The sequence below is a fragment of the Ambystoma mexicanum genome, chromosome 6q (assembly GCF_040938575.1).
Source record: "Ambystoma mexicanum isolate Mex_15411 chromosome 6q, UKY_AmexF1_1, whole genome shotgun sequence".
Taxonomy (NCBI): Eukaryota; Metazoa; Chordata; class Amphibia; order Caudata; family Ambystomatidae; genus Ambystoma; species Ambystoma mexicanum.
Window position 1 is genome coordinate 498,511,600 of NC_090937.1, and position 18,148 is coordinate 498,529,747.

The window sequence follows — 18,148 nt, forward strand, 5'->3', positions numbered from 1 at the left end:
GGCGAGAAGAGCGCAAGTGTTCATGGGCCAAGGAAGCAGAAAAAGAGTATGGAGCACAATGGGTGCTGGATGTGACGAGGACGGAGAAAAGGGCAAGGGCAAGGTCGCCTTGGCTGCTAGAGGATTCCAGCGGCAGCGACGAGGAGGCTGCGATACCACAAGGCCGGAAAAGGGCGTGAGAGGCGACAAGGGGATCGCAGGAGCAGCCGGAGGTGCTTAGGAAAAAGCAAAAGAAAGGAAACAAAGGTACTGTAAAGATTGTTAATAATATTGGGGACAAAATTGTGAAAATGTTGAACATACATCACGGTTCAGGGTAAGTCGCCCAGAGCCCATGGAGGGAAGGAGAAGAAGCAAAGGGTGGTAACATCTGAAACAGAGAGTAGTGAAGATGAAGAGAGGGGCCACTTGCAGGCATGGGTGAAATTGAAGGAGGTGATGAGTAAAGAGAAACAGAAAAGGGCAAAGGTAGAAAGTGCACAGCAGACAACGGGGTCCCCATACCACAGGGGGTGGCACAAGGGATTCCGTCAGGGTTTATTCCCCAGGGGATGAACCCCAGCTTACCGGTGACCCCCGCAGGGTTCACCCATGTAACAATACAAGGGACAGTTGTAGTCCCAGCAGGGCCACTCACTGGCACAGCAGGAAAGGAGGGTGACCCAGTATGGTAGGCCCACGGTTGGTAAGGACACCCAAGGCCGGTCCACGAAGGCACAGGCATGGCACATTAAGTAGAAGTTAAAGGTGAAAATAGGGAGAAAAGAGTTCATAGATATTTTTTGAAGGGCCTGGATAGCTCAGTCGGTAGAGCATCAGACTTTCCCTGCTAGAATGCCAAAAGAGAGGACAGTATGCATCAATAGAGGACATAAACATACTTAAGGTTTTAAAGGAGAAATGGGACACCAGGGAACAAATTGCGGGAGGATATCATAGAAAGCAATACTGGCAAAACAAGTAAAGAAGTGATTACAAATAAAATAACAAGGGTCTCAGAACACCCCAAATAATCTGAAATCCACCTTAGAGAACAAAGAGTTAGTGGGCAAGGGGTTTCATCATCCGAAACAGAGAGAAGCGATAATGAGAAAGGGGATCATTGGAAGGCATGGGATAAATGGAAAGGTGTCGTAAACAAAGAGGGGGAGGCAGGGTCGGAACTCAGAGGGACTCCGGCCCCAACACTTCAAGGGGCACCAATAGTGCCAAACTCAGGAGGGGTACCGCAAGGTACCAATCCACAGCCAATAGGACCTTTGGGAGCAACAGCAGTACCAGTGGCAGGGAACCCACCGCAGGGGGTGGCACCAACAGTGGTAGCAGCTGCAGTTAAAGCAGACAAAGAAAGGGGACCATCATGACTAAATACGGCAGACCAACAATGACCCACAGGGCAGGTCCACGAAGGCAAGGGGATGGTATATAAATGACATGGTAAAGGGGGAAAAATATGGAGAAAAGAGGTGGTTGACATTTATTCTCTGCTAAGAAGAGTGATGAATGGGTCAATAGAAGATATAAAAGAGGACGAGAAAGGCGCACTGAGGAGGGCAACAGTAGTAAAGAGCTTCGACAGCTGGATGACTGCCTTCCAAACAAATGCCCACCATTATGTTACAGAAATTCCCAGAGGACGGGATAGCATTGGTAGCATATCAGAAAAGGCCTTAAAAGTATACAAGGCATGCGGGGGGGGATGCATGGAATGAAGAGGACCACGAGTTTAGATGAGAAATGGTTTGCTGTCCGGATATGGGATGGGACTTTTTTAACCTGACATATTTAAACGTATTAAAAGAAGAGTTGAGCAGGAAAAAGGAATCACAGAAATGGCTAGGTATGCAAGGGGAGGAGGAATATTTCAGGGGCAAATGTCTACATATGGGGCATGCCAGCTCATGGCATATGGATAGAGGGGAGGTTCAGTCTGGCAAGGGGCAGTCAGCTAAAAGGGAGGAACAAGGCCACCGTGACAGAACTGCAAGCATTAGCGGAAAAACTAAATACGGCGGGAAGGGTCATAGAACAAGGGAAAGTGGTTTTCTAAAGAAGCATTGAGCCAAGGACAAGGGGGCCAGGATGGGGCTCCACATAGGTAGGATACGAGGAGGTACCAAGGGGAAAAGAGTGTTGCTCACGGGTGCGGCAAGGGAACTTGGCGTCGGCGCAACACTAGGGTGAGAGTGGTGCACAGAGAAATTACCAAAAGCAGGGCAGGAGGCTGCATGAGATAGGAATAACACGCAGGCGGGAATTGTTTCCTAGCTGGGTAGCATTATGTGCAGCGGGGGAGGAGCTGAATAAAAAAAAAAAAAGAAAAAAAAAAGAAATAGTGGTGCAGTCGGTTAACATGGCAGTGGTGCACGGGTCGAGGATAGGGGGTGCATCATGCCCAGTGGTATTAAAAGTGTAGCTGTCACTTTGGCGCATTTTTTCAGTGGCGAGAGATGCAAGGATCCAAGGCAGGCGCCAGAAAGGAGAAAACGCCCACGCCAAAGAAGGCATGGGTCCCATCAAAAACTCTGGAAAGGGAAGATCGGTTAACTATAAGGTTAACTCAAAAAGTATTACAAAAAAAAATAAAATAAATAAATAATTTTTCAGCTGAGAAAAGGCGTGAATGCTTGGTAGGGGCATTGGCCAAAGGGAAAAGGAAAAGTGGAAATGTCCACGAAAAGCTCTGGAATGATAAGAACGGTTAACTACAAGGTTAACGCAAAAAGGAAAAGGAAGACCGCAGGGGAGTGCAATGGGAGAAAAAAAAAAAAAAAAAACTAATAATAAATTGCGCCAGAAAAAGGGTGTGAAGGTTTGGAAGAGGCATTGGCCAAAAGGAAAAAGAAAAGTCCATTAAAAAACTGGAAAGGAAAGTACGGTTGACTACAAAGGTTAACTCAAAAGGGAAAAAGGATGCGGGTCATAAACAAGCAAGCAACGAACGCCCTAACGTACAAAACAGGTAAGCAATACGAGAAGCAGGTAATAAATGCAGTGGTGGAAATAGGAGCGCAGGAGGTGGGTGTATTTTCGGCAAAAAGGGGTGAATGTTGGGAAGAGGCATTGGCCAAAGGGAGAAAGAAAAGCTGGGCCGGGCATACCATGGGGCTTTCAGGGCAGGGGAAACTAATGGACCGTCACACGATAGATGGGGAGAGCCAGGCAAAAAGCGAGGTTAGTATACCAGTCGGGTAGAGGTGAGAGCAATATACCTGAACTGCACCGGAGAGAAGGACCACTACCATAGAGGCAGCAGCAGCAGGTATACTGCGTAGCATGGCACGCAATGGGGGGAAAAACAGAAAGCTTCATGTCAGAAATAATAGCATGGAGAACCTGGGGCGCACCTGTCTACTAAGGGAAGGGGTGTTTTTGTTATAGCAACATTCTCAGGGCAGATAGGGGCGCGTTTGGGGGGACCTGAGCGGCTGAGGCAACATCCACTCAGGTGTGGCGGCACGTGTCCGGGGTCGGATGCCCAAGGGTAACAAAGACTTGCTGAGAAGAAGGCTGGGCATTTCCTCCAACCCTGGACACGATGTGCCCAAAAGCATCTGGTGTGATGTATTCTGTTATGTTATGTTTTGGTGTTATTTTCGGTAGAAAATAAATAAGCCTACGACCTATACGTTTTCCACACCCAAGTCTGCTTGTCATATTATTCCAGAGTCGGGGTACAAGGAACAAGAGCGAAGGGGGGGGCCCACACTACTCAGCCTAAGAAAACTAGCATTACATTTTATATACCACATTATAAAACCTAATGTAAACTGAAGATCCCACCCAACAAACGCTGCCTGGTCCTTCCTAAAAATGTCATGTATTCTACTTGTTTTTGCAAATGCCTTGCATTTGTGCCAGGAGACTCCCAGGCCATGGCGACTAGGCTGGCCTGCGTCACCTCACCGTGCACCTATTTTGGCCGTGTTTTGAATTCCCGAGAATGAAGGACGATGGCTGCCAACGACGGGATCATTTTAAAATCGAAGGCCTGGAAAATTGTGTGTTTTTAGAAGACGGTGGGCGGGTTGGCAGCATACTGCTGAGCCCCAGGTCTGCAAGCCCATCTTCGGAAACCACTGAGCGGGAAAGCAGAGGCTCTCGAGATCCGCCAGATCGCCGAGGGCTCAAGCAGAGGTTGTAAACAAAAGGCAGCTCTGCCAGCATGCGTGGAGCATCGCGGCCAATCAGGTCTAGAAGGGCGCGCGCGAGTGGAGACAGCGGCCTCCCACCCCTCCACCAACATCCGCAAATACAGGACGGGCAGCTGCGCGCCGACTACGCAGATGCGCGTGGGAAATACCGGGCTTTCCCCCTCTACGCTGCCGACACGACGCCCTCCATACTAGACCTCCACTCGCCACCGCCTGAAGGGCGAAGACACATTTCTGATGACACATCCACATCCACCTCCCCTGACCTCCAGCAGGATGCAGGGGTGGACTGGCCTATACAGAACTCTGGAGATTTCCAGGTGGGCCTCTGCACCCTGGGCCTCTTTTCTGTGGTATTTCCAAATTTTCTCATAGGAAAAGCATTGGGCTTGCTGAAAATGTGTCATTTGGGGCCACTTTGAACTTTATTTCCAGGGCCTCTTTTGGTCCCCAGTAATTATTTCCAGGGCCTCTTTTAGTTCCCAGTCCAGCCCTGGCAGGATGTGCTCGCCGTGAGGCTTCCCTTAGCTACACTTCTATGTGACCAGGGTCCCCATTTATGTGGCAAAGGAGGAGTCTGCTATCAGAAGCAATTAAGAGCCTTTAAGTCAAGATTTATCAGGTAATACGGGAAAAGCACGATGGGGCGGTTTATGCCCCTACACTTTTTTTTATAGTGAAGTCTCTGATAGAGTTTGAGCTATAGAAACAGTGGCAAACTAAAGTAGCAGTCAGGGAATATACAAGGGGGGCCCTGCCTCTCGTATAGGGGGGCAATGCCTGAAGGGTAGACCTGTTATTGTAGTGTGGGTCCGTTTTTGGGGCCAAAGTGGGCCATTTTTAATGAGCTACTTCACAATGCAGCTAGTAGTTTTGACCAATGTTGCTGAATAAATATCCTTTTAAATGCACAATTTGCAACACATTTTACTAAAAAAAAAACTCCTCAGTGGGTACTACTCAACAGTCTGTCACTAAATATTTCAAATTGCCATATACTGTTGAGGACCATTTTTCAAGGGTGTCCGGTCCAAGTTTATACCCCAGTCTGAATCTGGTGGGAGGTCGAGCCCACAGGGACGGTGAAACATCTGTGCTGCGTGTCAATATTAACAAACCCACACCACCCAAAAAACAATATCTTCAGATGGTCTGGGCGCAGCTGGGAAATGATCGGTAAACTCGTTGAGAGGAAGAAGAGATGGTGGGGAATAAATAGTGTTAACTACATGGGATGGTTGGCATGGCGGGGAAAGTGGCAGGCAGAGGTCCAAATAAAGGAATTGGTGGCAGAGAAACCTGTGAAGACACCTGAAGTGTGGCAGTGCCATTGGGCGGGGTTAGACCTCCTTGGGGAGACTTAGGCTTTGTATTTTCATAACCCCGGCTCCACCTGAAGATCAGGAAGGTTAGAAATATCCCCCCACCCCATTTTGTACTGGGAGAATACATCCTACAGGTGGAGTGGTAGCATCAGAATTGTAACTGCTACACCCTGCGGCCAATCACAGAACTGAGCCTGTGAAACCAACTCTTCTGTGGCAAGATAACTGAGCAAACCAAACCGTGCCAACATTTCAACCACAGAAACTGGCTCAACCTCAGTATCTAAAAAAAAAAACGAAATGACAGAAGCTGTAGGCAAGATAAAGAAAGCTGCGGCAGGGACAGAAAAGAGGAAGGCCCTGCAGAGCTTCCATGCATGCAAGGGAAGTAAGAACGATACACCCCAAAAATGGGGCAGGAAGGAGAGGTGCAATGTTCCTAGTAGCAGTGAGGACATGGCATCCTGGAAGCAATGGATGGCACAGAGTAAGAGCAGTCTGTGAAAGAAGCGGGAGGGGGGTGTCTGAAGGGTGAGCAGAGGAGCACCCTTGGTTAGGAGGTAAAGGGTGCAAATCTCTCCCAGCAATGGAAGAGGGTGTTAAAGAGCACTGGGTCTTGAGTCAAGCAGTCAAGCTCCATCAGGCTAGTGCAAGGAGAGACCCAGCTCCCTCCTGGACAGCAGGGAGGCAGTATTGCCCTAGTGTATGTGGCAGACGGATATAAACAGCTCCCACCAAGGATTGGGAAGGGTGGGCAATCTACAGCTCTGCTAGGCATGGGCATGGGGGTAATGAGACTCCTTGCCCACAGCAGAAGGTGGCAAAGCTAGTCCAAGAAAGTGGGCGACTGGGTAAATTAACCCCCCCACAGGAAAGCGCAGCGGGGCAGCTCTCCTTGGGATGCAGGGAGCGAGGCAGCATTACTTTGGCAGTGGGTGGCATAGGGCCAACTTGAAAGGAAGAATGGGGTGGCAGAGCTCTCCCAGGGAGGAATGTAAGGCCCATGTTACCCAGCCCCCTCCTCCCCCAGAGGATTGGTATAGTCAGAGGCCCATTGGGCAAGGGCTGGGGTGGACTAGGAAGAAGCAAGATGAGGCAAACCTGTTCCTGCGAGAGGTCAAAGCACCCCCGTGCCCCCAAAAGGGCAAGGGGACAGGGTATCATTACTCCTCCCCACAGGGGCCTTAGCGGACAGCATTTGGCAGAGCCCCTCGAGGGCGGCAGGAAAAGTAGCAATAGCACACCTCGAGAAAGAGAGCCCAACGCAATGCAAGACGGGGCTTCCAGAGAGCAGGAGATTCAACACGAGCTCTCTAGGCCAGGTGCAAGGGAAGGAGGATCCACCACGAGGAAAGGGATGAACGACAGAGCGCCATAGCTTGGCGGGGAGATGGGCTATAAGGTATTTGAGAAATGTTATGGTGATGGAGATCGCTGTAGCAGTAAGAAGAGCTTTTGCAGAGTTCTCAAGTTCCCCCCCCCTTCCATTTTCCCCCTTGGAATTCTGGGACTTGTAGTCCGTCCTAAATTTAAAAAGGGAAAAGAAAAGTTCCAAGTCCCAGAATTGCAAGAAACAAAAACATAACCGGGTGGCTTACTAGCGAATGCAACTGGGCCACTTGGGAGCTCTGGGTGTTGAGAGAGTCCTCTAGTGGTAAATGAATGGGCGACATATGTCTCTAGGGGAAATTGTATGTTTGCAGAGTTCCCTATGCAAAGCAAGCAAATGGTAATGTTGCTCCACTGAAAATCAAATGCTGCACCAGACTCCCACACGCAGCTCCACCCTGCGGCGGGAACTACGGAGCAGCTCCCCCGAGAGGGATCGTGGAAGTCCAAGGTGAAGGGGAGGTGCAGAGCTTCTGCATAGCAGGGAGTGCCATGCGCCTTACTTACTTTCCAAGTTCCTCGAAGAGCTGGTACTCGTCGGTGAAACGGGTACAGGTAGTAGTGGACGCCATACCGACTCCTCCTGGCTGGTGATGCCGCCTGGGACGAGGCAGGGTCGGAGATGTAACTAGTGCGGGGCTAAGCAGGAAAAGGCAGGGGAGAGCGAGCTCCCTCTCTCCTCTCTGCGCGGCGGCAGCTCGCTTGCCTCCTGCTGCCTGCTCTCACCCTCTTCCGCTTTGCAATTCCTGGCACGCGGGTCGTTGTGCGTTATCTCAATTTCCAGCGCACACCAAATCAAACAAACAGTCTCCAGGACCTGCACGCCTCGAAGCAATGCCACCAGTTACAAGTGAGCAAAAACGGATAATTCCCCACTGCAGAAAAACACCCAAAACGAAACAGCCCCTAGTCCATCGGATCTTCTCCGCCCCCTTTGGAGTGTGAATTCGATTGAGCACTGGGAGGTGATTCTCCTGTGACAGCAGCTGAGACCTCTCTACCTTTGAGACCTGCGTCTCCTCCCACAGCCTGTGCAGAGCTGTTGCGAGTTATGTTTTTCGGGGCTGGACGTGCCACCGCCTCCTCCTCCTCCTCTTCGGTAGAGTACTTGGCTGTGCAGAGGAAGCTTCGCTCTCTGTCACACAGCCCCCTCTAGCGGCAGCACCGTGATTGTGCAGAGGACATTCGACAAGGAGCCATTGAGAGCTGGCGCAGCGCAGATTTGAACGTCAACCAGACTCTGTCGGCCCTACTGTAAATGGACATTCAAGTCCCAAAATGAAGTCACACTGTAGAAACAGCTGGTATGAGTCGTCCCCCGTCCTTTTCGCAAAGGGCACGCATTTGAGAAATCCTAATGCATTCTGTACGTCTGTTCACTGTTAGATTGTGGGTTGAAGAGCTAAAAACGACATATTACATGACTAAAATGCACTGGTGGTCGAATGATAGGGAGAATTACACAGCGTAACGTTATGACATTAATTGTGTACATGACAGCTAGAGATGTCCTGTCATTAGAACAATATGGACAAACCCTGAATCGAGAAACAAGGAGCATTTGCTGTGATCTGAAGTTGCCCCATGTCGGCTCTCAGTAGCTCGAGAAATCCTGTTTCAGTTTCATTTTTGCATTTACATTTTGCATTTCTCGATTTTTAAGTAGAAAGCACAACGATGTAACAGCAACTCCCGATTAAAGGCATGCGGTAAAGCCCCCCCCAAAACACACACAGACCCTTACGAAAGAAGAGCAAACTGTGAGGGTATTGTTATGGGGGCGATCCCGTGGACAGACGGGCAATCCCGATGAATGCTGGGGGCACCCAGCAGATTATTCATTTTGCCGTGTTCACACGACGGGCAACAGTCGCCGGGACACCCAGGGATTCAATCGAGCTGTGAGCTCAGTGGCCTGGGGCACACAGGTGACAGATCAGCAGGGGGCTGCAGTGCCATGGTCACACAGCATCAGCCTGCAGGCCAAATGAGGCACGGGGACAGAAGTGCCTGTCATGGAGTCGCCTGCTGTACTCCTGCACGTGCCTGCTGTACTCCTGCACGTGCCTGCTGAGGCTCCTTTTATTGGGAGCCAGTCATGACACTGTCATGACTCACGCTCTGAAAGGGGACATCACCACACTCCTCTTTTTTCATAACGAACAAGATAAAGACAACATCAATGAACAGTCACGAGCAGCAGCACTTGGTCCACTTGGGAACCATGGGGCAAACAATAACCACATACATTAAGACCAAGTCAGTTACAAACATTAAAACACCCACAACTATTACTAGACCTCTCTTTACTTAGTTTGTGGGCGAGGGTCGGAATTGGTGGACTGCTGTTGCATATAGGCAGTTCTAATACACCCTGATTATATGCTAGGTTACTGGGCCCATTTTAAGCATGCAGGCAATATGCAGGATCACAGCTGCCAATATACATGTATACTGATCCCACATTGAGCATTACAGCTTATACAGGGTCCCAGTTCATCACCCACGTCACTGCCCCAGGGATAATTTTGGACAAGATTTTACTTATGTACACTTTACATTTACTTTATTTGTCCCTGGATGACCAGTATTTTCGGAATGTGGATGTACTGGCAGAACCAAGGATGACAAATCTCCTTACTGGGGCCACTTTAAGCATGGAAACATGCAGGCTAGCAGCTTCTGACATCTCTCGTTGGTCACTGTTCCTTGGGTCCTATAATATCTGCATTACCTTGCCAGTTCTTTTATTAGTACAGTCTCAAGCAGACCGGAGGGTGCACCTTCAGGTGGCAGGCAAAGCCACACCTGGTGATGCCGGGGGCCACATCTGCATTGTGGGCGGGCCACCGAAGAGGCAGCGGGAGATAGGCCTTCCCTGACTATGTCCCCACTCCCCCTGTTGCCTGCCCTCTGTCCTTGCCTCTTGGCTGGGGGTGCCCCCTTCCTCACTGATTCCTACCTGCATGGCTCCTTCGCACCCCTCCAGAGCTTCCCCTCTTTGCCCCTTCCTTCCTGTCTTCCCCTCGTGTCCTCTGCCCGCATGGTTCCCTCACAATCCCTGATCGTGCGTACTCCGCGTCCCTCCCATCCTTGGCTCTGCTCGCGCCTGCGCCACCGATGCCTGCGTGGTTCCCTCGCAGTCCTTGACTGTGTTTGCTCCTTACCCCCTCCTACCCTGCCTCGCTCGCGCCTACGTGGCCCTCACAATTCCCAGATCGCGTGTGCCCTGCGCAGCTTCCAACCTTGGCCGATGTGCGTCTGCACACCCTCTGCCCGCATGATTCCTCCCAATCCCTGACCGCGTCTGCCATGCGCATCTTCCATCCTTGGCCTCTGTGCGCCGGTGTGCCCTCTGCCCACATGGTCCCTCGCAATCTGTGATTGCATGTGCCCCGCGCCCCTTCCATCCTTGACTACGCTCATGCCCATGCATCCTCTACCCGCACAGTCCCTCGCATGTGCCCACACCTCTTTCATCCTTGATTAAACTCATGCCTGCGCGTCCTCAACCTGCGCAGTCCCTTGAAATCCTTGATCGCATCTGCCCCATACCCTTCCATCCTTGGCTATGCTCGTGCCTGCGCGTCCTCAGCCCGTTTGGTCCCTCACAATCCTCTGATCGCGTGTGCTCTGCACCCCCTCCTGTCTTGGCTACACTTGTGCCTGCACGGCCCCATCCCGCGGGGTCCCTCGTAATCCTTGTTTGTGTGTGCTCTGCGCCCTTCCATCCATTGCTACTCTTGTGCCTCGCGCCCTTGCCCGCGTGGTTCCCTCGCCATCCTTGATCGAGTGTGGTTCGCACCCCTTCCATCCGTGGCCACGCTCGCGCCTTCGCCCGCACGGTTCCCTCGCCAACCTTGTTCCGTGTGCTTCGTGCCCCTTCCATCCTTGGTCCGCTACCCCCTACGTGTCCCCGCATGTCCACTGTTACCCTGCAGGCCCCTTCACCCCTCGCCCCCTGCCCCCCCTGACCCTGTTCTAAGCTGGGCTGTTTGTGTTCTTCTTTTAGGCCCCCTCTGCTTGATCACACGGTTCCTGAATCTGCTCTCTTTGACTGCTACACTGTTCCTGTTCCTGCTATCTTTGATTGCTGTTGTTGTACTGCTTACCGCCACATCTTTTTTGTACTCCTCTGAACTTATGGTTCTTTAGTAACATGCATGCAATGGATAGGATCACAGAGTAATTCTGAGTGCAAATAATCAAACCAACTCAGAAAGATGGCAACGGTTGCTGTTCTATTAACAATTATCTAAAACAGGGAGGTTACAACGGACATCAACGGACGTTCGATCAGCTTTCGACTATTTTACCATAAAAACATCCTTGTATGTAAAAAAAAAATATGTCAGAGGTGACGTCATACTATGTGGCATATAATAAAAAAACCTATCACTGGCTGTGATAGGCTTAAGCGGAACATCTAAGTATACATTCTATAGGGACTAGGATTGTGATTGGCTGCCCATTGTCAGGTGGACAACTTATGCCTACCTCTAAAAACATGCAATCTTCAACACTATTAAGTACACAGTTAATCATTGGTCTTCAACTTATAAGGCCCTTAGTTATATGGCCCTCTACAATTGGTTGGCACGCTCGTGCCATGTCTGGAACAATCGGTTCACTTAGCAGCACGTAAGCTCAGACCCAGGTGCCTGGAGGTGGACTTGACTTTACCTCCCCATCCAATTAGCCCAACATCTCTCATCACCCATGCCTTCTACCATGAAGATTGTCTTTGAACTTGGCCATGCAAAGTATGCTTGTCTGTGGGAATTTATTTATTTTATTTATTTTAATGTATAGAGCGCACATCGGTCCTGGGGCATCGTGGCGCTGTTACAGAATACTTGCATGGTTAAACTTGCTTCAGATAGGTGACAGTGCAGATAAATCATGACAACAGTAGAGGGACAGTGCATTTTCCTTGGTTACAGTGGAACAGAATAGCAAGACTAGTCAGTTATAGCCGGTTACAAACAAGCGGTGGAGGGTCAGCAGGCATAGTTAATTGAAGAGTTTGGTTTTTAAAACTTTATGGAAGACTGTGTAGGACGTTTCATTTCTGAGTGCTGTGGGAAGGGCATTCCAATTTTGGGTGCTAAGTGTTGGAAGCTAGAGCCTCCTGCTTTGGATCTTTTGAAGGAGGGGATGTAGATCTGGTTGGTGAGGTGTGATCTTGTGTGTCTGGATGAGGAGATGAGGGTGTTCCTTTCAGATAGATGGGGGGCATTGCGCGAGAGGCACTTGTGGGTGATGGCCAAGGTTTTAAAAAGGATGCACTCTTTGACTGGTAGCCAGTGTGCATCCTTCCTTGCTTGGGAGCTATGCTCAGTTTTCGGGATACTCAGTGCTACCCTCAAGTCGTTGTTTTTCTGTGATTTGTAGCTTTTTGAGGTTTTTTACAGAGGTGACGAGGAAGATGGCATTAGAGTAGTCAAGTTTGGTACCGACTGTAGCTCTAGCAATTGCTAGGCAGTTTTTGGTTGATAAGAAGAGTTTGACCGCGTTGCTAATTTTAGTGGTGAGTGTGGCAGAGGAGGCTATAGCACTGACCTGGCATCTCATGGAGAGGGATGAGTCAAGGTAAACCCCTAATGTTTTGACTAATGGAGATACAGTGATAAGGGCATTGTCAATGTCAAAGGTACTGTATTGTGGAGAGTTTATTGAGCGTTTCTTTGGTGCCTACCACAAGGATCTCTGTTTTGTCTCCATTTAGGCAGATACCATTGGCTGCCATCCATGTTTGGATGGCTGTGTAGACGTTGGTTAAGGCAGCAGAGTCTTATTCGTAGGAGCCAGTTAGGGGGAGTAAGACTTCAAGTGTCATCACCATAGTTTGTGTAGGCTCTGCCACGACGATCCAAATCATTGAAGAGTGGGAGGGTGAAGATGTCATAAAGGGTGGGTGCGGTGCACGATCCCTGTGGGACTGCACAGTGTATGGTGGTGGGTGCAGCATAGGCAGAGTCTGAGAAGACCCTCATGAATATTCCTTTGAGGAAAGACTTGATCCAAGCTATGGCTTGTGGGGAGAAGTGGGCAGCATTTTTCAGTTGCTTACCAATGATATCATGGTTGACGAGATCAAAGACAGCCAATAGATCTAGTAGGAGGAGAAGTGCAGTTTGCCTTTGTCCATAATGTCTCCAAGTTGTATTTTGAGATCGAGTAGGGCAGATGTTGTCCCATTGCCTGGACGAAATCCAGATTGCCCTTTGCCTAGGATCCTGTTTTCTTCCAGAAATTGCTGGATTTGGGTATAAGCAACCTTATCCAAGATTTTGAGCAAGAATGGGACGGTAGTTATGGCTCTGTAGTTGTTAGCTACCTCAGGGTCTAGTGAAGGTTTTCTCAGAAGTTGGCGAACCCATGCTTCTTTTGAGCTCTCAGGGACTGTGTTGGTGTTGAATGAGGCAGTGATGAATGATTTTAGGAAAGGGGCTAGGGTCTCTGCACAGTCTTTGATCAGTTTTGCAGGGCCGGCATCACCTTTACAGTTGTATGGCCTGAATTTCTTTACAATGTCCAGTACTTCGGACTCAATTACCTCCCTGAACGAGAAAAGTTTATTATCTTTAGTGTTCTTGCTATCAAGGTGTGATGCTAACATGATGTGTTTGGAGAGGTTCTTTTGATGATCATTGATTTTCTTCTGCAGGAGGTCAATTTTGTTAATCAAAGCTGTTTGAACACTAGTACACAAGGCTGTGTCTTTAACAATCTCTTGTGAGTTGGTGGTTGGTGTGGATAGTTCTTTGAAGATGGCAAATAGCTCTTTAGATTCTGAGGTGGCATTGGTGATCCTATCATTGTAAGATGAGGATTTTGCTGTGATTATAGCTTTCTTGTATTGAGTGGCTAAGGCTAAGTAGGTGGAGAAAGTGGATTCCTGTGGTGATCTTCACCATTTTCTCAGTGCTTTATGCTTGAGTGTACATAGTTCTTTTAGCTCGGTGGAGAACCAGGTTTTGGAGTGTTTTATTTTTGTTGCTTTATTGTTTTCTAGTGGTGCAATAGTATCCATGGCTGTTTTCAGTGTCAAGTTGTAGATATCTGCCAGTACCGATGGCTCTGAGGAGGATGGTTGGTTGAGTACTGGAGTGTCTAGATAGGTGAGGATCCTTTCTTTAGTGAGGTTCCGTGCACTTCTGGCAGGCGCAGGTGGGGCAGCGCTGAGTGTTTTAGGTGTGTTGTAGCTGGTCCAAATGAGGAAGTGTATAAGGTGATGTTCAGACCAGGTGGTAGGGGTATTGGAGCTGACGTCAACACCACTGTTGTGGTCTACTACCCAGTTTAGGGTGCGCCCTTTGCAGTGGGTGGGGGTAAGGATCTTTTGGTGGAAACCAAGTTCTTGTAGCGCTTTGGCCAGGGCTTTGGATGGTTTATCTTTCTGGTATTTGAAGCTTAGATTGAAGTCACCTAGAAGAACTGTTTTAGAGGAGGTTTTCAGATTTTCCCCAAAGAGGTGGATGAGGTTATCATGGAAGTCCGCTATTGGACCTGGCGGGCGGTATGCTAGGTGGATAGCCATGGTGGTGTTGGGAGAGATGGCGATCTTAACTGTGAGGGAGTCGACATTCTCCCCTAGGTGTGAGGAAGTTTGTCTGACTTGTAGACTCTCTTTGACTATGAGGGCTTCTCCTCAGCCTTTGGCATTGTTTCTGTCTTGCCGGAAGATAGTGTATCCTGGTGGGAGGGCTAGTGAGAGGGCAGGTCCTGTAGCTTCATGGAGCCAGGTCTCAGTGATGGCTAATGTATCAAGATCCAGATTTGTGATGAGGTTGTGGATTTCTGTGGCATGTGCTGGCAGGGATGTAGCATTAATCAGTGCACATTGCAAAGGAGACGGCACCAGGTAAGGATTATTATTGCCTTTGCCTGATTGTGTGGTAGTGGTGGTTCTTGTAGCCTTGGGGAGGGTGGGTGGTGAGACTTTGGTGGAGTCAGGTGGGACAGTGGTCTTTGTCACAGCATGGTGTGCCCAGGGAGGGTTGAGGGTGGAAGCTGTGGTTTCAAGGACATGACGAGAGCACAGATCTAGGAGCTTATTTCTAGTGTCGATGGATCTGGGGCATTTGGGTAATTGGGAGGCTCTAAGGGGTTGTTCAGCTGCTTGTGAATGGTATATGGGAGGTTGTGGGGGAGTATGGTGGTTCTATGATGGGCAGTATGTAGAGAAGTGGGTTTGGAGAAAAAAGATAGTAAGAAGGGGGTGGGTGGAATATCTGAGGGTTTTAGGAGTGCAAGCTCTCCCTATCTCACTATTGTTGTTCTAGGACTCCAAGCTCAACTCTATTTCCATCCTTGTCTCACTTTACAGGAGACCATGATTGGGTCCATTTTGCAGCATTTAAATGTCTTAAATGAATAAAACTTGGTATCTTGGTGTTCTTTCTTTGCACCTTAAAAAGGGATGATTCATCCTTCGTAACATTCGCTGCTTTCAGGAATAGATAACCAACCTTGGCTGCTTCAGTTTTGATACCAGGCCTGACAGCCTCGCCATGTACTTCCACAATCTCAGCCTATTCTTGCTGCAACACAATTCTCAGCCTTTTGCTCTCCATGGGTCTGGGCTTACTACATTCATGACACCGATGTCCAGCTCCTATACAATGACAGCTTTGCCTGCAGTCTAATAGCCAGCTTCTATGATGACTTAGTCTGCTTGCGTTACAGCATCTGTACAATTATTGAAAAGTTGATTTTCTGCAACACTTCACACACGTGCAATCTCCTCTTTGCATATGAAAGTTTACTCGATTCTTAACTTCGTCATCAGTTTCTTGTAAGATCCATACATTCTCTTCAGCCAGTATTCTCAAAGTGACAAATATGTTGTGACGTCACTAGCTTCTCTCTTTGCTCCTTTTCATGTTCCTTCAGGGAGTTCCTCCGTCAGATCTTCGGGAATACATACAATAGGGTTTTCTCAGTGGGTACCTTCTTTCAATATTCGCTGCAGAATTGGCACAACTGCTGGTGTCAAACATGGCCCAATCTCAGGCTTCCAACATTTAGGAGGTAGGAGGGTGGGATTTCCTGCAGAGCCATGTAACCACTCCTCTACACCTCTCTGTAGATTCCCTTTGTTCATTGCTCATTTACTTAGCCCTTGCTCTGCCTGGTTGTTCCCTGTTGTGTCCTTTTTCTTTCTTTCTGGTTCCCTTGTGCCTGTGGTATACTTGTAACTGCCCACTTCTGTATGTTCTTTACTCTTCTACTTAGGTTCCCACGATCTTTGTTCTGTAACTTGTCCCTGCTCTGCCTGGTTGTTCCCTGCTGTGTTTTTGTTCAGTTTCCCTCGTTCTTACTCAGTTAACTAGTATGTTTTAATGCTTTTTTTACATCTATTTGACTGCTCTTCTTATTCATCTCTTTGAGCCCATTGTGTTTTTACTAAATTGTTCCTGTCTTGTTCATGTCTCATTTGCTTGCCCCCCTTCTCCTGTGCTGGTCCCTAGTTGTCTCCCCCCCTACCATGTTCCCATCTCTTCACCTCCCCCTCTACATCTTCACCCCTTCCCCTTCCTCTGCATCCTCTATGGAGCTCTGTCTGTCCTATCTTCTCTAACCGCTTCTCTATTGACTTTTCTATCATTCTCACTAAGTCTGGTAGGAAGAAGTTCAAAAAGGACATCCTGGTCTACAAACCAGGCCTCCCAATTGCTGATACCTATAGCAGCGCTTCCTCCAGACAGACCCAACGTCCTCTTTGTTGTTCCTTTGCCAGAACTATGCACTCCATGTATGGTCTCTGTGCTCTCTCATTTTCCCTCCTCTCCCATTAGTGGTGGCACCCAATGGGTGGCCCTCTTGGGCCCCCTTCTATTCCTCTAAGACAATCACTAATGTTTACCTAAATGGCACTGTCTTGGTCTAAGGCCCTCAGGCCAACCTACTCCTCTTTGACAGACACTTACTGCGACCCCTAAACCTACTTTCCTCTACTGCTGTCCCTTCCTCCCCTTCTCGGGCTTCCTTGCCTCCTTCCTCTGCCACCTCTCTGGCACCTTCCTCCTCCTCCTTGGCTACCTTGCCCTATCGTCCTCCCTCCTCTGCCCACCCTTGGGCTCCTTCTACACTTCCGCAGGGAGTACTTCTGACCTGTACCCCTCCCCCAAGGTCTTTCCAGGGTGGCAATCTTCTCCACATTGCCACTCTAAACTCTCGATCAGCAGTCAAACACTCCTCTGACATCTGCCTGCTCCTGGATGAACTTGACCTTGATGTCCTCGGTCTTACCAAGGCATGGTTCACAGCCAGATCTGTCACGTGTTTTGACATTCTCCGCCCTGATGGCTACAAGATCCTCTCAGCACCCACATCCAACCATCCCGTGGGGGTGTAGCCTTGATCTTCCCGTAGTGGATTCCTGCCTCCATCATTCCTATGCAGGCTTACTCCTCCTCTGAATGCCTGGTCTATAAGGCTCTCTCTCCTGCCCACTCTCTCACTGTGGCTACTATCTACCGGCCACCTGGTTAGATAACCTTCTTCATCTTCGGTTGGGCGGACCTCTCCTCCTCCCTTCTGGCCTCATCCAGTCACCTCTTCGAGTAGGCAGACCTCTCCTCCTCCCTTCTGGCCTCATCCACTCACACCCTCCTACTCAGAGACCTAAACATCCACCTGGATGCTACCTGTCCCTCCTCTGGAGTCTTTTGCAACCTCTGTAAATCTCTTTCTCTCTCTATTCTTCCCTCCAGTCTGGCTCACTCTGCAAGGCGAGCCTTTTCTAACCCTCTCACCTGTCCTTTCTCCTGGAGTGACCACTTTCTCCTCTCCTCTCATCTCTCTGTCTCTACTCCTCAGGCCGAGCCAACCCCACACTGCCACCCACCTTCTTGGTCATCCAACCCATGAAGCATGTATCACTTGAGGCTTTTGCCACCACTTTCTCGCCCCTCCTGCACCTCTGGCTGACTCACATCCTGCCAGAGCCCTCTCTAACCTCCACTCTTCTATGTCTGGCACTCTTGATATACGGGCCCCTGTCATGAGGACGTAGCGGAGGTCCCAAATAAAGTCTGCCCTCCAGTAGCCCATTTTGAAGTTCCAGGAACGTTCACTCCAAAATATGTGACGTATGATGAGCAAATAAACCAGCAGAGAGCTGCAGTGGGGCTCTGCCCAGTGCCTATTAGAAGAACAACACCTATTGAAGTACCGATACCCAGAAAACCATGGACAGTAAGGTATCCATTGTGGAAACCCTACCAGCAAATGAAACGAAATGAAGATTGCCTAAGTATTGTCCCTGAAGAA

At 49.3% G+C, this 18,148-nt stretch overlaps 1 protein-coding gene across 25 annotated transcripts in view; it reads right to left on the bottom strand.

The window, feature by feature from the left end:
* The window catches only part of CAMK2D (calcium/calmodulin dependent protein kinase II delta), a 1,139,541-nt gene extending 1,131,593 nt beyond the window's left edge, over positions 1–7,948 (bottom strand). For 14 of the 25 annotated variants that reach the window (XM_069631042.1, XM_069631044.1, XM_069631040.1 and 11 more), the window contains exon 1: positions 7,376–7,947. In XM_069631042.1, coding sequence (XP_069487143.1) covers positions 7,376–7,440 — 65 coding nt within the window. In that variant the 5' untranslated portion in view covers positions 7,441–7,947. Of the gene's footprint in view, positions 1–7,375 lie in introns of all 25 variants that reach the window. The other 11 variants (XM_069631027.1, XM_069631047.1, XM_069631025.1 and 8 more) reach the window with 1 other exon arrangement.
* Positions 7,949–18,148: the final 10,200 nt, after the last annotated feature.